Below are 16,714 nucleotides of genomic sequence, written 5' to 3'. Positions count from 1 at the left end.
ATGATGGACATGAGAGGAAATGACCATTGAATGGTGTTCCATCTCTCCCGTAGAGTTCTGGAGACTTACGGTATACAAGGCACAAATTTGTTCCCGTCTTAAGGTATAGCTTGCAGCTATATTTCATATAAAATGTTGTGGTAAGAATGGGGCACGGGAGAAGTGATTAACGTATAACTACGGTAATTTGATTGCTCAAAGGGTGTGTTGCAGACTCTGCAACACACCCTTTGAGCAATCAAATTACACCCCCTGCAATGCAGAGGGTGTGATTTATCATAAAAAATACATACTGTATAACTTCTGAACAGTTCCACATGACACAACATGGGAGTGCTAGGCTGCTCACTTTTGGCCACTGAGCATACTATACGTACAGTATACTGTAGTGCAGGTAAACTATCCGACATATGTAGGCATATCTTGACGATTACTGTATATAGGATTCACGGAGGTATGCACGGAGTGCCAACTTTCGAGTTTATATACTGTTGGCAGGTTATTACAGCCTACATGATGAGGTGCACTTAGGCTATATGCCAAGAACTAAACTAAACTCTCCTTGATGGTTTCTGCCAACAGAACACACCACTCACATTTAAGAACATACTGCTACCCAAATAACTATATGTTCGTGAATCGGCCTTACATTGTACATTATTTAAACACGTGTCATTTTCTAAAGATGAAGTTGTGTTCAAATTAGATGCCACGTGTCCTTGTCTCTATGATGGCCATACTGTAACTATTGATCATTGGATTATATCAAGACGGTTCTGGAGTGGACTGCAATGTATATATGTGTGTTTTTAACTAAATGCCATGTCTTGAATTAAATCTCCAGAGAGTTAAGTAATATTTTGCAGCATTTAACAGAACAGTTTACTCCTTGACACTTCTACAAGGGCCAATAATATTATTGTCATCATGTCCTATATATGAATTAAATAGTGTTATAACCACAACTCTGATCCCAAATCAAACACTTTGGTTAACACCTCCTCTCAGTTACCGAAAGCGCTTACTAAGCAGTGGTGGAGAAGGTACTCAAAGTTTGTACATAAGTAAAAGGTATCAGCATTGCAATATAGAAATACTCTGTTACAAGTGAAAGTCTGGAATTCAACATGAACTTGAGTAAAAGTACAAATAATCTTTAGAAAATAGCAGATCTACAAGCTCACAGTGCGACGCGTCGTGACGCAGTGTGAGCTTGTAGATCAAATGCCCGAAATGTGTACCTATATGTTATTTTTTAATAATAATCCAAATCAAATACGTGACTGCTACTTTTTTCTGTATTACTATTTGCTGGCATTTTGTTGATTCTATCTTTTTTTCCTTTTCTTTTTTGTTCCCTTTTTGTACGTCTTTGTAATGTATGCATGTTTATAAAAACCATTGCTGATTTAGCTACTATAGTAACTAAAGCTTTCAAATAATTGTAGTGGAGTAGAAGTAAAAGCATTAGACATTGGAAATACTCATGTACAAATGCCTCAAACTTGTACAACAAAGTACAGTACTTACTAAATGCATTTAGTCCGTATCCCACAATGTTCCTAGACCAGTTGTTAAGCCCTTCCTTCCCAACCACAAACTCAGCATCCACAGCTGTTTGTGGCTACAACACAGCAGCGATCCTAATCTGATTGGTTTAGCGGTTGGCCCAGAGCCCAAAGGGCGTCTGTATGTATATATACTGCTGGAAGCCCCTCTCAGAACTATAAGGAGACAGACTGAGACAAGCACTTTGTTTCGGATTCGCATTTTTGGATTTCTCACTAAACTTTGGAACTGAGCGCGTTGGATAATGTGTAGAGGATTAGCAGCCTTGCGCCCGGCATGCCTGGAAAGGTGAGCTATGTCCTTCATGTATTGCTGTTTTTTATTACATACTGTATGCTTATATGGGTGTATTACTGTGGGTTTGTTGGACCACTCTTTAATATGTGTTGATATTTTTACTCCATTATGTTTATCCCATGAATGTTATTATATTGACTAACCTTGTTTTGAAATGATCCTTACTATTTCATTTTTTTATGAAAGACAAAATAATAGAGTCAATTAATAAAACGACATGTTGCACAAAATGAGTAATTCAATGGGTATGGATTTCATACTCTTATTTCCAAAGGGTTCTCATTGTATTTAGTTTTCTTTCTTTTTTTGATAATTTTTAAAATTTCAGTTGTGATGAAATGTGTATCATTCTACATACACAGTACTAAATTATTTAACAAAAACATCAAATAACGAACAATTTTACATTTGACTCGTGAACATGTTTCGCATAATAAATAATATCATAAATATAATTATACTATGATAATAATAATACTATAAATGTAAAATGTTGCAGATTTGTTCTACATGTTGAACATAAAATAACCATACATTACGAAGCGTCAATGGCCTAGCGGTTATGGCACGGCTCTGTTGCAGCCTGACAGGGTTCCATTCCTTTTTGTCACTCTCTGAGTTTCCTTTCATGTCTTCACTCAGTCCACTGTAGGCTACTATGAATAAAGGCAGATAAGCCCCTAACTACTGGCCCCACTACTGGCCCAATCATTTAAGATTCGCCACTATACTGTTTACCTTGTTCCTTCAACTTTCAAAACTAAACTACGTTATTTCATATAAATGCTTTATTCTGTGACAAATTTAACATGACTTTTTGTTCAAACTCTACATACTGTATTTCTCTCCCCTCACTTTGAGCATTTCGTAGGACCGATTCACTGAAGAAACAAAGACTGCGTCATGCAAGAGTCACCATGGTATCTTGTCTTCTATTTCCCAGGGCTAAAGAGATTAAGAGTAAACTGGGAGTTTTTCTTCAGAAGCCAGAGAATGCCATTGACCTGATCATCCCCTACCCGGAAAAAACCGAGAAGAAGCCAGAAAAGCTTCTGAAGTAAGTACTGTACTTTCATCTCCTCTGTGCGGACAAGGAACCTCAACTTTAAATGATGTTATGTGGAGATCAATGGTTTGAAACAGCATCTTCCCATTCACACTCCACAGGCACTGAACACTTTGTATGGTTACAGATTACCAAGGTGGTATCTTGGTCTTCTGAATGACTCGGGTCAAAATACATTGATTTATAACAATATATATACATTTTATTGTATGGTATACAATGCACATTGCACACTATATGAACAGCTATGTGGTCATCTATCTTTGAGGTTTTCATACTGTGTTCTACTTTTAGCATTTGTCACATTGCACTCACTTTGCTAAGTGAGTATACAAAATGTAACTTCTAATGCCAACTGTTCTCGATTTTATGTTCCTAGACCTACCGCTGAGGAGGCTGCTCAATGGCGCGAGTCACTGGACATGGTTTTGTCCCACAACTGTAAGTTTGACGGATACTGTACTGTACTGCACACACACACACACACACACACACACACACACACACACACACACACACACACACACACACACACACAAGCGTATATTTACTTACAAATGTATGCGCGTAAGCGTATAAAACTTTTAAGCAAGCGCATGTTGAGGTTGGAAAAACGTGTTCCTTGCTTTTGTGTGATGAATGTCATATAAATTGTGGTATTCCAAAATCAATAATTACATTAAAGGGTCACATGTTACAACCAATGGAAGACAGGCACAGTCACATAGTGAGGCTCGAAGTACACAGGCATTAATAGCTGACACCTGGATGCACCAATTAAATCACCAGGTTTTCTTCTTTTTAATCTGTCGCTGCCATATGGTGCACTGCTGAGCGGTGTATCTTCAGTCTGTAGCCAATGTCTTGTACTTTGTCCACAAAGATTTTCCAACGTAACAAAATAAAAAATAAAATAAAAAGGCCCTTAAGTTGTATTATCGTATGACGTCCTGTGAAGCAGCTATAATTAGCCAAGTGGTGATGGCATCACATGAAGTAACCAAATCACAAGAAAGAATAGTGTTTTGACTTTGATAAACGATCTACAGTCTCTCAATAGTTATTTATCAAAGTTGTACACATATATATATATGCACATAAGGGTTTAATCACCTTCCCAGTCATCACTTGTTACCGCGGCAACCTAAGACATTATTCACACATACGTACACATGGCTAGGTATGCATTACAAGCTCATAAAGTGGCGCTGAAATGTCTGTTTGATTTACTAATGCACTGTAATGCTTGCTTGGCAGGAATTAGCCCTTGTATAAAAACAGCACTATATATAGTAGCTACGGTACGCAGTCCCATGGGAGCATTGGTCATTAGGAGAAACATATAGGAGTTAAACCTTGGGAAACAAGAGCCTGTGTATGCCAGAGACCAGACACCGGCTCTGGTGTTTACACCTGTGTCGGAAAGCACACAGAAAGACCCCAGAGCAAGTGGGATTGATCGTGAACTCTTCCAATTGGTATGCGTAAACTCTCCGCTACAACACGCTCCCTTTAATAACGTCTGTGTGTCTAAACAAACTTGATTCCAGATGATAGGGACCAGTAAAAATATATACAGTTGACATGGTCTAATTTCTTAAACTGGATATGCTAATTTGGCATAGCATGTGAAAGTGAGTTCTCTGTTACACCATCCATGTATTGTATTGCAGCTGTAGGCTGTTAAAAAAGCCGCCAGGGGTAGAGGTTGCCAGGTCGAACCCGGGCTCCACCAGAGTGTCGAAGTGTCCCTGAGCAAAACACTGAACCCCAAATTGCTCCTGATGTGCTGGTTGGTGCCTTGCATGGTTCCCAGCGCCATCGGTGTAAGAATGTGTGCGTGAATGGGTGAATTGATACACAATCTATGTAAAGCGCCTTGGATAAAGGCGCTATATAAATGCACCATTTACCAATTTACTATTACCTATACTAACGTGGATGTAAAGGTTACAGAAATGTCCAAATTCTACTACTGATGATACCAGTGCCCAGCAGGTGAACGGCTTACGGCACTGGGAAATAGAGGGGGCAGCCGTCCTCCTTATTGCTTTCCTAGAAGCCCCCGGGGCTTGCTTCTAGGAAAGCAATAGGTACTTGAAAGCGTGGCCACTTGAAAGCGTGCATTCATTTGAGCTTATAATTATGCATGGCCACTTGAAAGCGTCCATTGATTCATTTGAGCTTATAATTATGCATGGCCACTTGGAAGTGTGCATTCATTTTGTGTGTATCTTTACCACAGACATTGTGTGTGTTGTGGTAACATCTAAAGGCTTCTCACAGCATGATGCATTACCACTTTCAGTCTTTACATTACATTGTTCTTCATGTGTACTCATGTCCATTCTTAATGCATATGGGACGCTAAGATGTGTGTCTCACATCTGGAAATACAAACAAAGAAGTGGATAGTTATATACAATATTGCTATGCTACATAATGTACCATACAGTATATTGTCCAACAATAGTTTCATCATATATTTCCAGTGTTACCCTTCTTTTTCAGGCTGATACAGTAGGCTATACTTGCTGTTGTAGAATTATGCAGTGAGTATTATTGGAATGCTCTAATAAAGAACAATTCAACACCCATCCATGTGTATATGTTATAGTGTGTCAAGTACATACAGTATTGGTAAGGTCTGGTATTAACACTAATTGATCGATTCATTATTAATGCAAATAACTCTAAAAAGGAAAAAATATAGAATAAAACTAAATGCCAATAGTTTTTCAGGAACAAACGACGGTAACGTTTCTTCTCTGGCGATAGACTTGCGTAAACAGTGCTGAGCATACAGTCAGTGGAGTTATTACAGTGCAGTACACGAGACAGCGGCCGACGTCAAAGCGAGCATTCGGTGAAAAGCCGATCTACAAGCTCAGAACACGTGGCTACTTCTTGGCAGACAGACAGACAGACAGACATTTCATGTGTGTCTGTAGTGTGCACGTATATATACAAACAACCTCTTCTAAGGAGAAGAGGATGTTTTTGTGTTCTTGTAACATTAAGAAGTGCCAGGTGGTCATGTGCGTGGGACCAAACTGTGTACTTTCGCATGGTTCTGACGCCAGTGACACTGGTCACTTCACAGAGACAAAAATTTGCATTAGCAAAGCATTTTACTCAGAATTGTCGCAGAATGCTTGCCTTGCTGTCGCAAGTAAGTTTCATAGTTACTTGGTATCCATAGCAATGGAGGGGAAGCGAGGTAACCACTCAAATTGTGAGAAGAACCACCACTTGAGTGAGAAGAGACGTTGTTAGTCACATTCTCACTCACACACACACAATTTAATTCAATTCAATTCAATTGACACACACACACACACACACACACACACACACACACACACACACACACACACACACACACACACAGTGGCTGAGTATGTTTTTGAGTGGATATATGGGCATGTTTTAATGAGCTGCCCTCGGTTACTACTCAGTCCTATTTTGAACCAAGCTAGACAACTAGATCACAGATAAATGCCCGAAGCAGTTACAGAATGCTTATCATCATCAGCATGTGTTTTACAGACAATGGGAAACGTCGTGGGTATTGTATTGCATTACAATGCTCCATTGGCACGCGTTTACACACAATTCCAGTCATATGTAGTCTATAGCTACTATTTTTTAACCCGGTCGATGCCAAACTTTGCACAAACACTCCCTAGATGCCAACGATGAACCTCTGCCCCAAATTTTCCAGAACGGCTTTTTCCAGCAAAAATACAGCAAATCGTTACACAGTATCTCTATAGTCATGTGCTCAAGACAGATCTGTCTGATATTTCATATTCCATCCTGATTGGCTAACATTGGCTTTCAAAATTTGCAGGATTGGCCCGTTTTGAACAAAAAGCCTCAAATCATGAACACAGCGTGCAATTTATGTGAAATCTTTCACAGATATTCCTACTAGGCTGAGGAATATATCCCACCCTTTTCACATTGGCATGTTATAGCGCCACCAACAGGTGGATTTTTTGCAAAAACAAATTTTTGGAACAAAATGCCTCAAATCATCCAATTGCCATCCAAGGCATAAGAAGAAATGGCACCCTTTTCACATTGGCTTATTATAGCGCCACCAGGAGGCCACAACCTGACCTGCCCTGCATGGAGACCTGTGCCCCGAGGGGCACTTTTTCTATTTTAGCATTTTGGTTTTTACCTCTTTAATCTCTGTGCATTTTAAGTGGATAGCGTTTAAGTGGTCAGACCCTCCTTCCAATTAGTCAAATTTGGACACATGTCTATGATTTAGTGTTGACTAACTGGTGTACTCAAAGAGTTCAATGTTTAACCCATTTAGGCCTGACCTCAAAATTAAAAAAGAATCTTCTAAATCCTCCAGTTTTCTGAAATAAATATTTTCACGATTTTTCAAAATAGCGGCTCATAGCGCGCCACCGAGTGGCACGCTTGTAGATCTGCTATATTTTTCAATAGCTAAATTATAACATAATGTTTAAAACACCAAATGGGGAGAGGAGAGAGAGGAGCATGTCAGTCAAGAACATATGCCTGCTTGTTTTGTTTTCCATAACCAGGCAAAAATATATAAAAATGACAATATCAGCAAACAGAATGCCAGCTGTTTTCCATTCATAACATTCAAAATTACTAAGACAACTTGCCAAGTAAGTGATGTGTTCATTTCACACCTCTTAGGCCTATCGTGATTGGAAAACAAAGAATGTTAACACTAGGACGGTTTCTACTATAGCAACATAACATCCCCATATATGTACTCCTTCTATAGTATCTGTCTCTGTTTACACTTATGTATATATTTCTCTCTCAACGGCCTGCCCCCACTTATCTCTCTCTCTCTCTCTCTCTCTCTCTCTCTCTCCCTCCACTGTATCTCTGTCTTAGATGGAGTGGCTGCCTTCCGTACCTTCCTGCAGTCTGAGTTCAGTGAGGAGAACATTGAGTTCTGGGTCGCCTGTGAGGAGTTCAAGAAGACCAAGAACCCAGTGAAGATGGCCACCAAGGCCAAGAAGATCTATGAGGACTTCATCCAGACTGAGGGACCCAGAGAGGTCAGACACGTATACTTAACGGTGCAGTGTTGTTCTCGTCGACTAAAACTATGACGAGAAATGACGGAAACTAAATGGAAACTAAATTAAAACTACATTTATCGGCTATTTTCAGCAAGTGATAAAACAGTCATTACGGCATCACGGCTCACCAAAATACATTTTAGTCGACTAAATCAACTGTAGATTTAGTCGAAATCTTATGATATTTACTCGACTAAAACTAGACTAACACTACAATATTCCAGGTGGCTAAAATGTGACTAAAACTAAATTAAAACTATTCAAGAGACATTGACTAAAACTAAAATGTGCTGCCAAAAAGTGGATTCAGAATGATGTCAGTCAGTTTCACATGTAACTGCCAGGTGAAAAACAAGACTTTTTACATCCAAACGAACCGGCTGGCATTGCCGCGTCCTTCACGCCCTTCTTTGACTTTTTGTTTGGGAACACTGTGTTGGGCAGTGTTGGACTACAGCCCTAGCGGTGCAAAAAAGTGAAAATAAAGTGGTTTCAGGTGTTCCTGGATCTACTGTAAGTCTGAAGCTACAGCGTTGCGTCATCGTCAGGGAATGTTCCCTTTTTAATCAACGAAGGGTGCTCCACCGTTGCGTTTGGACGGCGTCACCCATTCGCCCGGCTCTTTTTTTTAATGCGGTCAAACACACTCATACTCAGTGGAGCCCCGGCGTAAGGGATTTACAGAACATTGCCTCAAGGTGGTAACAAATACATGACGTGATTATCACATTGTTGATGGATCTTTTTAAAACGACTTTCTGTGGCATTAAATCAGCAAGTCCTTCATAAAAGACTGTACATGTTGCACTGAGACGGCTGGAGAGACCAGAGCGAGTTTACTTACGGTAGTGCAGGACTTCGAGGGAGACTGGGAGTGTCGTGAGGGGAAGGTGCCACTGTAAAACAGGAAGGGATAAACATTTTCAGGAATTATCATGACTCACGGGAAAAAAAGATTGAAATGCCCTTGAGTGCACTGACTCTAAAGTCAGCATCCTTTCCAAAGGAAGCCAAACTTTCTAAATTTAACTTTGATCCGTTAAATCAACGAGCAAAGCGTACAGTTTCCTCTTGGATTACTTTTAGATGAATTCGTTTGGGATTAGGGCAATTGCTGCAGTGATACTGATGACAATGATGATGATATACTGATGATGATGTACTATGTGAGGCCCCTCGTTCTTCTCTTCAGCATCATCAATAATACAGTAGTGAACACCAATCATTCTGGTCATGAGCGTTATCATTTCTGTGCCCATTAAATTCCATCTCTCCGATCCTCTCAACTACTGTTTTTGAATTCAAGTTAACTGCACATGTTGACCAACTGCCCTGTCCTGTCCTGTCCTGTCCTGTCCCTCTACCTGCATAGGTGAACATTGACCACGTCACTAAGGACGTGACCCTCAGGAACCTGGTGAACCTCTCCAATGAGACCTTTGACGTTGCCCAGAAGAGGATCTTCGCCCTGATGGAGAAAGACTCCTTCGGACGCTTTCTTAGATCAGAGCAGTATCAGGAGCTCCTGGTCAACTAAACCAGCCCAAATGGGCTGCGTGTGTTGGGGTGGTGTGTTCCAGCAACCAACCAGTGATGCACATAACTAAAACTAAAACTAAACCAAAAAAAAGAAACACAAAAGTGATTTGAACAAAATTACAGATATCATGGAACATTAGTCCCAGATTAAGATTCGGATGCACTATTTACATTTCAGAAGTAATGTATAATGTATTGTAAATGACCTCTGAAAATAAGTATTGAAGTGGAACACCCCACCCATTCACACTTGAGTGTTATGCCTGAGGGGACAACATCTACAGTAGAACGCTAAAACAATTTGAAAACAACAACTAAATAATTCTTACCCCTTATGGCCATGTTCTACTGTATTTAGTGTTTTCATCACACAGTTTGTGAAACTGGTTCCCAGATTGTATTTTTAAAAAATCCTTAAATTGGCCATTAAAAAGGTTTAACTGAAAAATGACATGATTTTAATTTGTTAACCTTCAACTTTAGCAATGACAACAATGTAATCCCTATTAATTATATGCACACACAAGAAGAGTTAGGATTCTTACATCACCGCATGGCAGGCAATGTCACATGCCAAAAATTACGGAGCATAAATTCAATTGGGTATTTTTCAGACAGGAGACGCAGTGATAATGACATAGTCTACTTTGTGTATAGCTTTCTCAAGGAGGGACGTATGAGGCAAGCTTCATTCTAGAGTTTCTGGAGAGGGTGGTATAACCCATTGGTTCTCAAAGTGGGGTCCAGGGACCCCTAGGGGTACTTCAAGGAGTTACAGGGGGTCCCTAGCTAAATTAGAGAGGAACCAAATAACTCAGAGTGTGTACAAATGGAACCAAGTGGACCCTAATGGGTGCATTTGGTTCCATTTGTACACTCTCAGTTAAATTAGCAGTGATTTGAAATTGGAGTCCCAGAGATAGAAATGCCATTAAATGGGGGGTCCAATGCATGTCAAGCTGGGGGTCCTATAATATAACTGCTAGAGACGTAAACATCTTACTTATGGGGGTCCGTGGCCTAATAAATGTGGATTTGGGGGGTCCTTGACATGAAAAGGTTTTAGAACCACTGGTATTATCTGACCTTCCATGACAGCCAAAGTTTAGTCACATACAGCATCTAGTCTATAGGGGCTGGTTCCCAAACTAGTCCACATCATGAACTAATTACTTTACTTAAGCCCTAGATTACACATAGTGAAAAGAGATGATCTACAAGCTCAAAACATGTCACGATGCGACACGTTGTGAGCTGGTAGATTTTTTCTTAAAAACAAACCTCGAAAAATCTTATTATTTTTTATTTTGAAATATTTTCAGTACAGTACAGTACAGTACGTGGGATAACGGATGGGGAAATATTTTGTATCCTCTCAGTATTACATTCACACAAACCTTTTCAAGCAGTCAACGGGAAAGTAATGGATGCCTTGAGACTTTTCCAACAATGACCACCATATTAATATCTAAAGACTAATAAAAATGAAAATAGATGTTCTTCTCGCGCACGCACGAGCACACACACACACACACACACACACACACACACACACACACACACACTCTCTCTCCTTGGGAACAGTATACTGGTAGTGCATAGTTGGAGCAGTGGTTAGACTTGTTGGCTATACCACGACATTTGCAAGTTGCTGAGATGGGAAAAGCGAGCAGGAGGGAATCTCAGAATAAGAAGTGAACACAGCAGTGGATTTACAGAAAGTTATTTCTCCCCCCTTTTCCCATTTGAGTCCTAATAATGCTAGTCCTTCCTTGTAGTTACTCAAGAAGGCAATACCCAGATATAATCCTGTTCTACAGTATGGACATGTAGTGATACTAAGGAAGAGCAGATTAGACAAACGTTGTCAGATGTTAACCAGTGTTGATTTCGTCAACTAAAACTAAGATGAAAAATGTCCGTCGACTACCTTTTTCCACTGACGAAAACTAAATGAAAACTAAGCTATGATGACTAAAACTAAGGCTAAATATACTGACAATTTCGTCAACAAATAAAAACTAGACTAAAATGTTAGGAAGGGACTAGTGGACAAGAGATCCACTATACGACATTAGTTGTCTTATAGACAATTAGTTGCATGCTGACAGAAAGTGAAAAAAACTGTCATTTACGACGGCACCAAGGCCCGCCAAAATACATTTTGTTCGACTAAATTAGCTGTACATTTAGTCAACTAAAACTAGACTAACACTAAGACATTCCAGTTGACTAAAATGTAACTAAAACTAAATGAAAACTATTCAAGAGACTATGACTAAAACTAAAAGTGTGCTAAAAGGCCTATAGATAACATTATATACTCTGCTCTTACAACCAACAAGGACCCTTGCTAATCCCCCAAAATAACAATAAATGCTACTTATATAACAAAAATGATAATTACACAAATAGCTACAAATGTTTATGTTGTCACGTGACTTGATTGTTTCACAATTGACTTATACTAATAACCTACTGTAATACTACGTTACTTATTTCGTTGAACGATTTGAGATGAAAAAGATGGATCCAAGAGTGCATTCAATGTTGGCATGCAATATGAAAGAATCTCACTTATAAATGTAGCCGTTCTAATTGTAATTTGTTGTGATTATATTTACTGTTGCATGCTTTTTAATAATTAAGCATCTGTCACATTCATTAACAAGTATATTCATTTACTACCGTATCTAGCATAATGTTTAAATCTTAGTTGTCCCCACTGATCACCTCTCCACAAAACTAAGTCACAAAGTTATTACAAAATTCTGTGCATTTTAAATGTACAGTATTACGCAACCATCCAAACATATTAAGTAAATCTGAATGACAGACATGTTCATGTTCCATGCTTTAACTTTATTTTTTATTTTTTTACCGATTATAATTTGCGGTGGTATTGATGAGGGTTCCCATTGGCACAGATTAGCCACTCTGGTGCTGCAACCCACTGTCAGTATAATCACCAACAATGGAAAAGAAACTCAATAAGGATTTATTCAATGCTAGGTAGTGGGTACACATTATTTGATATAGCCTTTGCATGTATGTTTTGTAGTCAACCACATAAAAGACAAATGCATAAAATTCCTGAAGATGTATTTATTTTTACATGTAAATATCTACCAAAAATAAGTGTTTGTGTCTTAAATTATGCTTAAATTCCGCATTGGAATCCGTAACTCTCCAAAATGGAGCACCGGTGAGGATCATCCATAGAGGAAAAACATGTCTTTTCAGTGTCATAAAAGAAGAAACATCAACAACTACTCAGTCTCTCCATTGTCACTTTGTTTTTTTTCTTCTCAAATATCAATTTTAATGTATCTTTACACAAGCAATCATGAGATTGATATACAAAACACATTAACTATTTGTTTCATCAGTTAAGGCATACGATTACCCGAAACATTTGAAATGCCTGCCTAATTCCCACAGATTAAATATTTGAGGTACACAGCAATTTGATTATTTGTTTTAGGTTAATCAGTAACCAAACCAAAGCAATTAGAGGGAGATCTATACTCCGCATCTGGAAATCATTTCTTTCCTCACTCAGCCACAGGTTATTATAGGCCTATGTATAGTATATTGTTCTGCTGAAGAAAATATAACAATATAACAACACCTAGAAAGGTGCAATTCTGGGAAATTGCAAGTGTCATGGTTGCACTGACGTGAGTCACGAGGAATCCACTGGCAACTGAATTCCGTCTTACTTTATTATATGTTATATATTATTTATGTTATATTATTGTGATGTCGTGTGAAGCATGACAACAGTGAAAGAACGCAAGGGCTCCCAACTCACTTTGATGGACCAAAACACTTTTATTCAGTGACGTTGCAGGCAGGACATACGAGTCTGACAACAGAGTGTGAAGCATGACCAAAAGCTTCCCCTTTCTCTTGTGCAAAAGTTAACAAAAAGCGCAGTTTCACTTTGCTGGCAAAACATTCCCGGACCAAAGAGGAACAATGATGTGTTGCCGATATACATGTAGCAACCACACTGATACGGACTATACCGGGCGCATGGCTCAGAACAGTTCATATAGCAACCACACTGATACGGACTATACCGGGCGCATGGCTCAGAACAGTTCATATAGCAACCACACTGACACGGACTATACCGGGCGCATGGCTCAGAACAGTTCATATAATACATGTAACAACCACACTGATACGGACTATACCGGGCGCATGGCTCAGAACAGTTCATATAACAGGGCAGCGTGCGGGTGAACTTTCTGCTTTAAATGTTTTCTTTTGTGGCTTTCGCCTTTATTTTATATATATTTTTACGGAGGGACAGACAGCAGGCCGACAGGATATGGGCGAGAGAGATGGGGGGGAAGACATGCAGCAAAGGCCGTCGGGATCGGGAGTCGAACCCGCGGCACACTGCCAGACTGGACTACCAGCCAAGGTGCCCGGACCACCGAGCCATGGCCCATGAGGCCGAACTCTCTGCTTAACAACTGCACCGTATAGTCTGAGCAAAGAATGTCAGAGCTGTGAGACGGGAAACAGATGTACTGCTGCATGAGTGGTTGTCAACACAAACACTGTTAGACACTAGCATCCATGGATTACTGCCACAGATCCTAGAAATAGATGAAGGATCATGGCCTTTATAGGTCCCCAAAGGAAGTAATGGCATTTCTGACAAACGTCTCGTTAGGCAAATAACACATTTGTTTTGCCTTTATTTAATCAGGGAAGACCATTGAGAGCATGCTCTCTTTTGCAAGGACGCCCTGAGTACAACATCACACATACAACACAACAAATAACACAATTTTGCATAAGGTGAAATATAGATGAGCAATATTAAAAAAGATCATATAATACTAAACACTGGGGCTACAAAAAAGTACAGCAGTCGCTACAGTATGTGTTGCATCCTCAAGTAGTGTCTTAAATGATTATATACCAGTTTCAGAGAGTCCTGGGCATTGCTTGTATTACGTGTGCCATCTTCAATGTTCTCCAGTGTGGCCAGCCACCTTGCAGCCTGATAATCAGGTCTTGCAAACAAACCTCACTGGCACACTTTGAAACAGGGAAAAGTCCACAAAAAAAACGAATTGCTAACGCAGACATTTTGACTATATGATGGATAATAGAACTTTATTAATCCCTACTAAAATTATGAGGGGCTCATGTGAGAGCTTTTTTTATCCCCTCACTTTTTTCCCCTTTTAAGTCTGAAATATGACCCCTCCTGTTCTACCAAATGAACTAAGAAGATACCATCTTTCATTTGAGCTGAGAACACAGGGCTGACGGCATTACCTGATAACATCATCATCACAGAGAGGGTTTGGGGGACTGATTTATGCGCTCCGCTCTGCCAACAATCACTATTAGCCCTCTATTAACAAAAGGGAGCTGCAGACATGTTTTTAAAAGAATGCCTCCCGGTCGGAGGGAGCACTGGAAGAGCAGTGACTGGAAGATAAGGAGCCACACAAGTTGAAGGACATGTGACACACCGTCCTCAGTAGGCCTACTGTACTTGAGTACAATTTTGAGGTATTTGTACTTTACTTACTAAATGTTTTGATGAATTGAACAAGGTGGACCCTCTTTGCGATGCGTTGTGGCAAGTTGTGAGCTTGTAGATCAGCTATTTTCAGAGTGCAACTGCAACCAACTGTAAAATCAGGCATTATACCGGCATCAAGGCCCGCCAACGAAATCAACTGTAGATTTATTCGACTAAAATCTTGACATTTAGTCAACTAAAACTAGACTATTATGACTAAATGGAATTTGATTCAAAGGATTGTGACTAAAACCAAATAGAAATTTGCCGTCAAAATCAACACTATAGTGAGAGGGCAGAATGCACAGTCACACAGGAACGGAAGTCTTAGTTTGTCAAAAAATAAATATTCCCATTAAGATTTTGGAGGGAAAACAAATTGTGCTCCCCAGCCTGCAGCGTCTAAAATTAGACTGCGTTGATGTTTTGAGACCATTACTTATTATAGAGTATTGTTAATGTTTGCTCAAGCATCATAAAAGGGGTACCCTACTGTGTAGGGCAGGCTCTGTGACGCCACTCAAATCAGATCCTACACGAGTTTGGCTCCACTTAAAAGACAGGAATGTTCTGAGAAACTTTGATAACATTGTATCCATGTGTTCTCATGCGCTTCTTTTTTGTTTTTTAATCAAAACCATCCATTTCAGACGTTTGCAGAAAAGGCCTTTGTTTGACATTGATATTTTAATATTGACTAGCTGTCGGCGTCAATTGGTATTCTACAGGAAAAACGGTAAACGTACAGCTCTGTACCATGACACGCCTTTAGACACGTAAGCTTTGCCAGTAAAGCTACAGACTGTATAGGCAACTTCTTATTTATAAAGGCTTTGTGCTTTCAGAAACAGTTTTATCGACACGGTTTAAATATAGGTGAAATGTGTTTTTGTGCAAGCTCCAACATGTAGTTTTCCAGGAAAGAGAGAAAGGCGAGGGGGCAGAGAGGAGGAGAGGAGGAAACTAAATCAAATCAAAAATATATACACATCGTATTATATTGAAATCGGCTTATAGGGGAGGACCGGTGGGGAAAAAAGGACGGTTGTTTTCGATGAATCTATCATGGTTAAAATGGAGTTTGAAGTTACAATGGGTTTGTATAGCTAAAATGGCAGCTAAAATGAATATCAAATATCTAAATACCGAATCAAGGAACTTAAAAACAGCTGTTGGGGGTGTTCACATAAGCCTTAATAAAATGACCAAAAGTATTTTTAAAGTGAACTATCCCTTTCAGCCTTGCTGGTATTGAATGCTGAGCTGTAGTCCATCATGAACAACATAGCCTATATGACTACGTTCTTGTCCAATTGATCAGTTTTGACAATATGAAAATTGCCACGACAGGTAGCATTTGCTGACGTTTGGGACTTTGGGATGAGCCTGACAGGTCTGCAATCATTCAGGAATGTCACTTTGGAGTGCTTGGCGTATATAGGTGGACATTTGGAAGCCTGCGGGGACCACAGAGCCTGGGAGATTGAGGGAGGTTAAAAATGTCTGCCAAAAAAAAAAACTCCCACCAGCTGGTCTGCAAAATGTTGGCCTTGGGATCCCGTCAGGGCACGCAGTGTCCTGACAGTGACGGATGTTCAC

At 39.7% G+C, this 16,714-nt stretch overlaps 1 protein-coding gene and 1 long non-coding RNA gene across 2 annotated transcripts in view; one reads left to right on the top strand and one right to left on the bottom strand.

The window, feature by feature from the left end:
• LOC308320344 overlaps positions 1–16,714 on the bottom strand; it is a 319,513-nt gene that overhangs the window by 52,703 nt on the left and 250,096 nt on the right. The gene's annotated exons all lie outside the window — the stretch shown is intronic.
• Positions 1,713–12,830, top strand: LOC308319702 (regulator of G-protein signaling 5-like). The gene is made up of 5 exons (XM_080769846.1): positions 1,713–1,857; positions 2,810–2,923; positions 3,312–3,373; positions 7,829–7,995; positions 9,392–12,830. Exons 1-5 carry the CDS (start codon positions 1,814–1,816, stop codon positions 9,554–9,556), a joined length of 552 nt encoding a protein of 183 aa, XP_080625972.1. The 5' UTR covers positions 1,713–1,813; the 3' UTR covers positions 9,557–12,830.

Source organism: Protomyctophum bolini (genome assembly GCF_963924005.1).
Source record: "Protomyctophum bolini genome assembly, chromosome: 8".
In the NCBI taxonomy this organism is placed as follows: Eukaryota; Metazoa; Chordata; class Actinopteri; order Myctophiformes; family Myctophidae; genus Protomyctophum; species Protomyctophum bolini.
Note: the sequence above shows the minus strand (reverse complement) of the source record. Positions and strands in the feature narration are given on the sequence as shown.

Excerpts from the sequence above, each read along its gene's own strand:
- LOC308319702 (XM_080769846.1), top strand. The coding sequence starts at position 1,814 with ATGTGTAGAGGATTAGCAGCCTTGCGCCCGGCATGCCTGGAAAG. Across the intron at positions 2,924-3,311 it reads AAGCCAGAAAAGCTTCTGAA|ACCTACCGCTGAGGAGGCTG; the intron begins GTAAGTACTGTA and ends TTATGTTCCTAG. Across the intron at positions 7,996-9,391 it reads AGACTGAGGGACCCAGAGAG|GTGAACATTGACCACGTCAC; the intron begins GTCAGACACGTA and ends CTACCTGCATAG.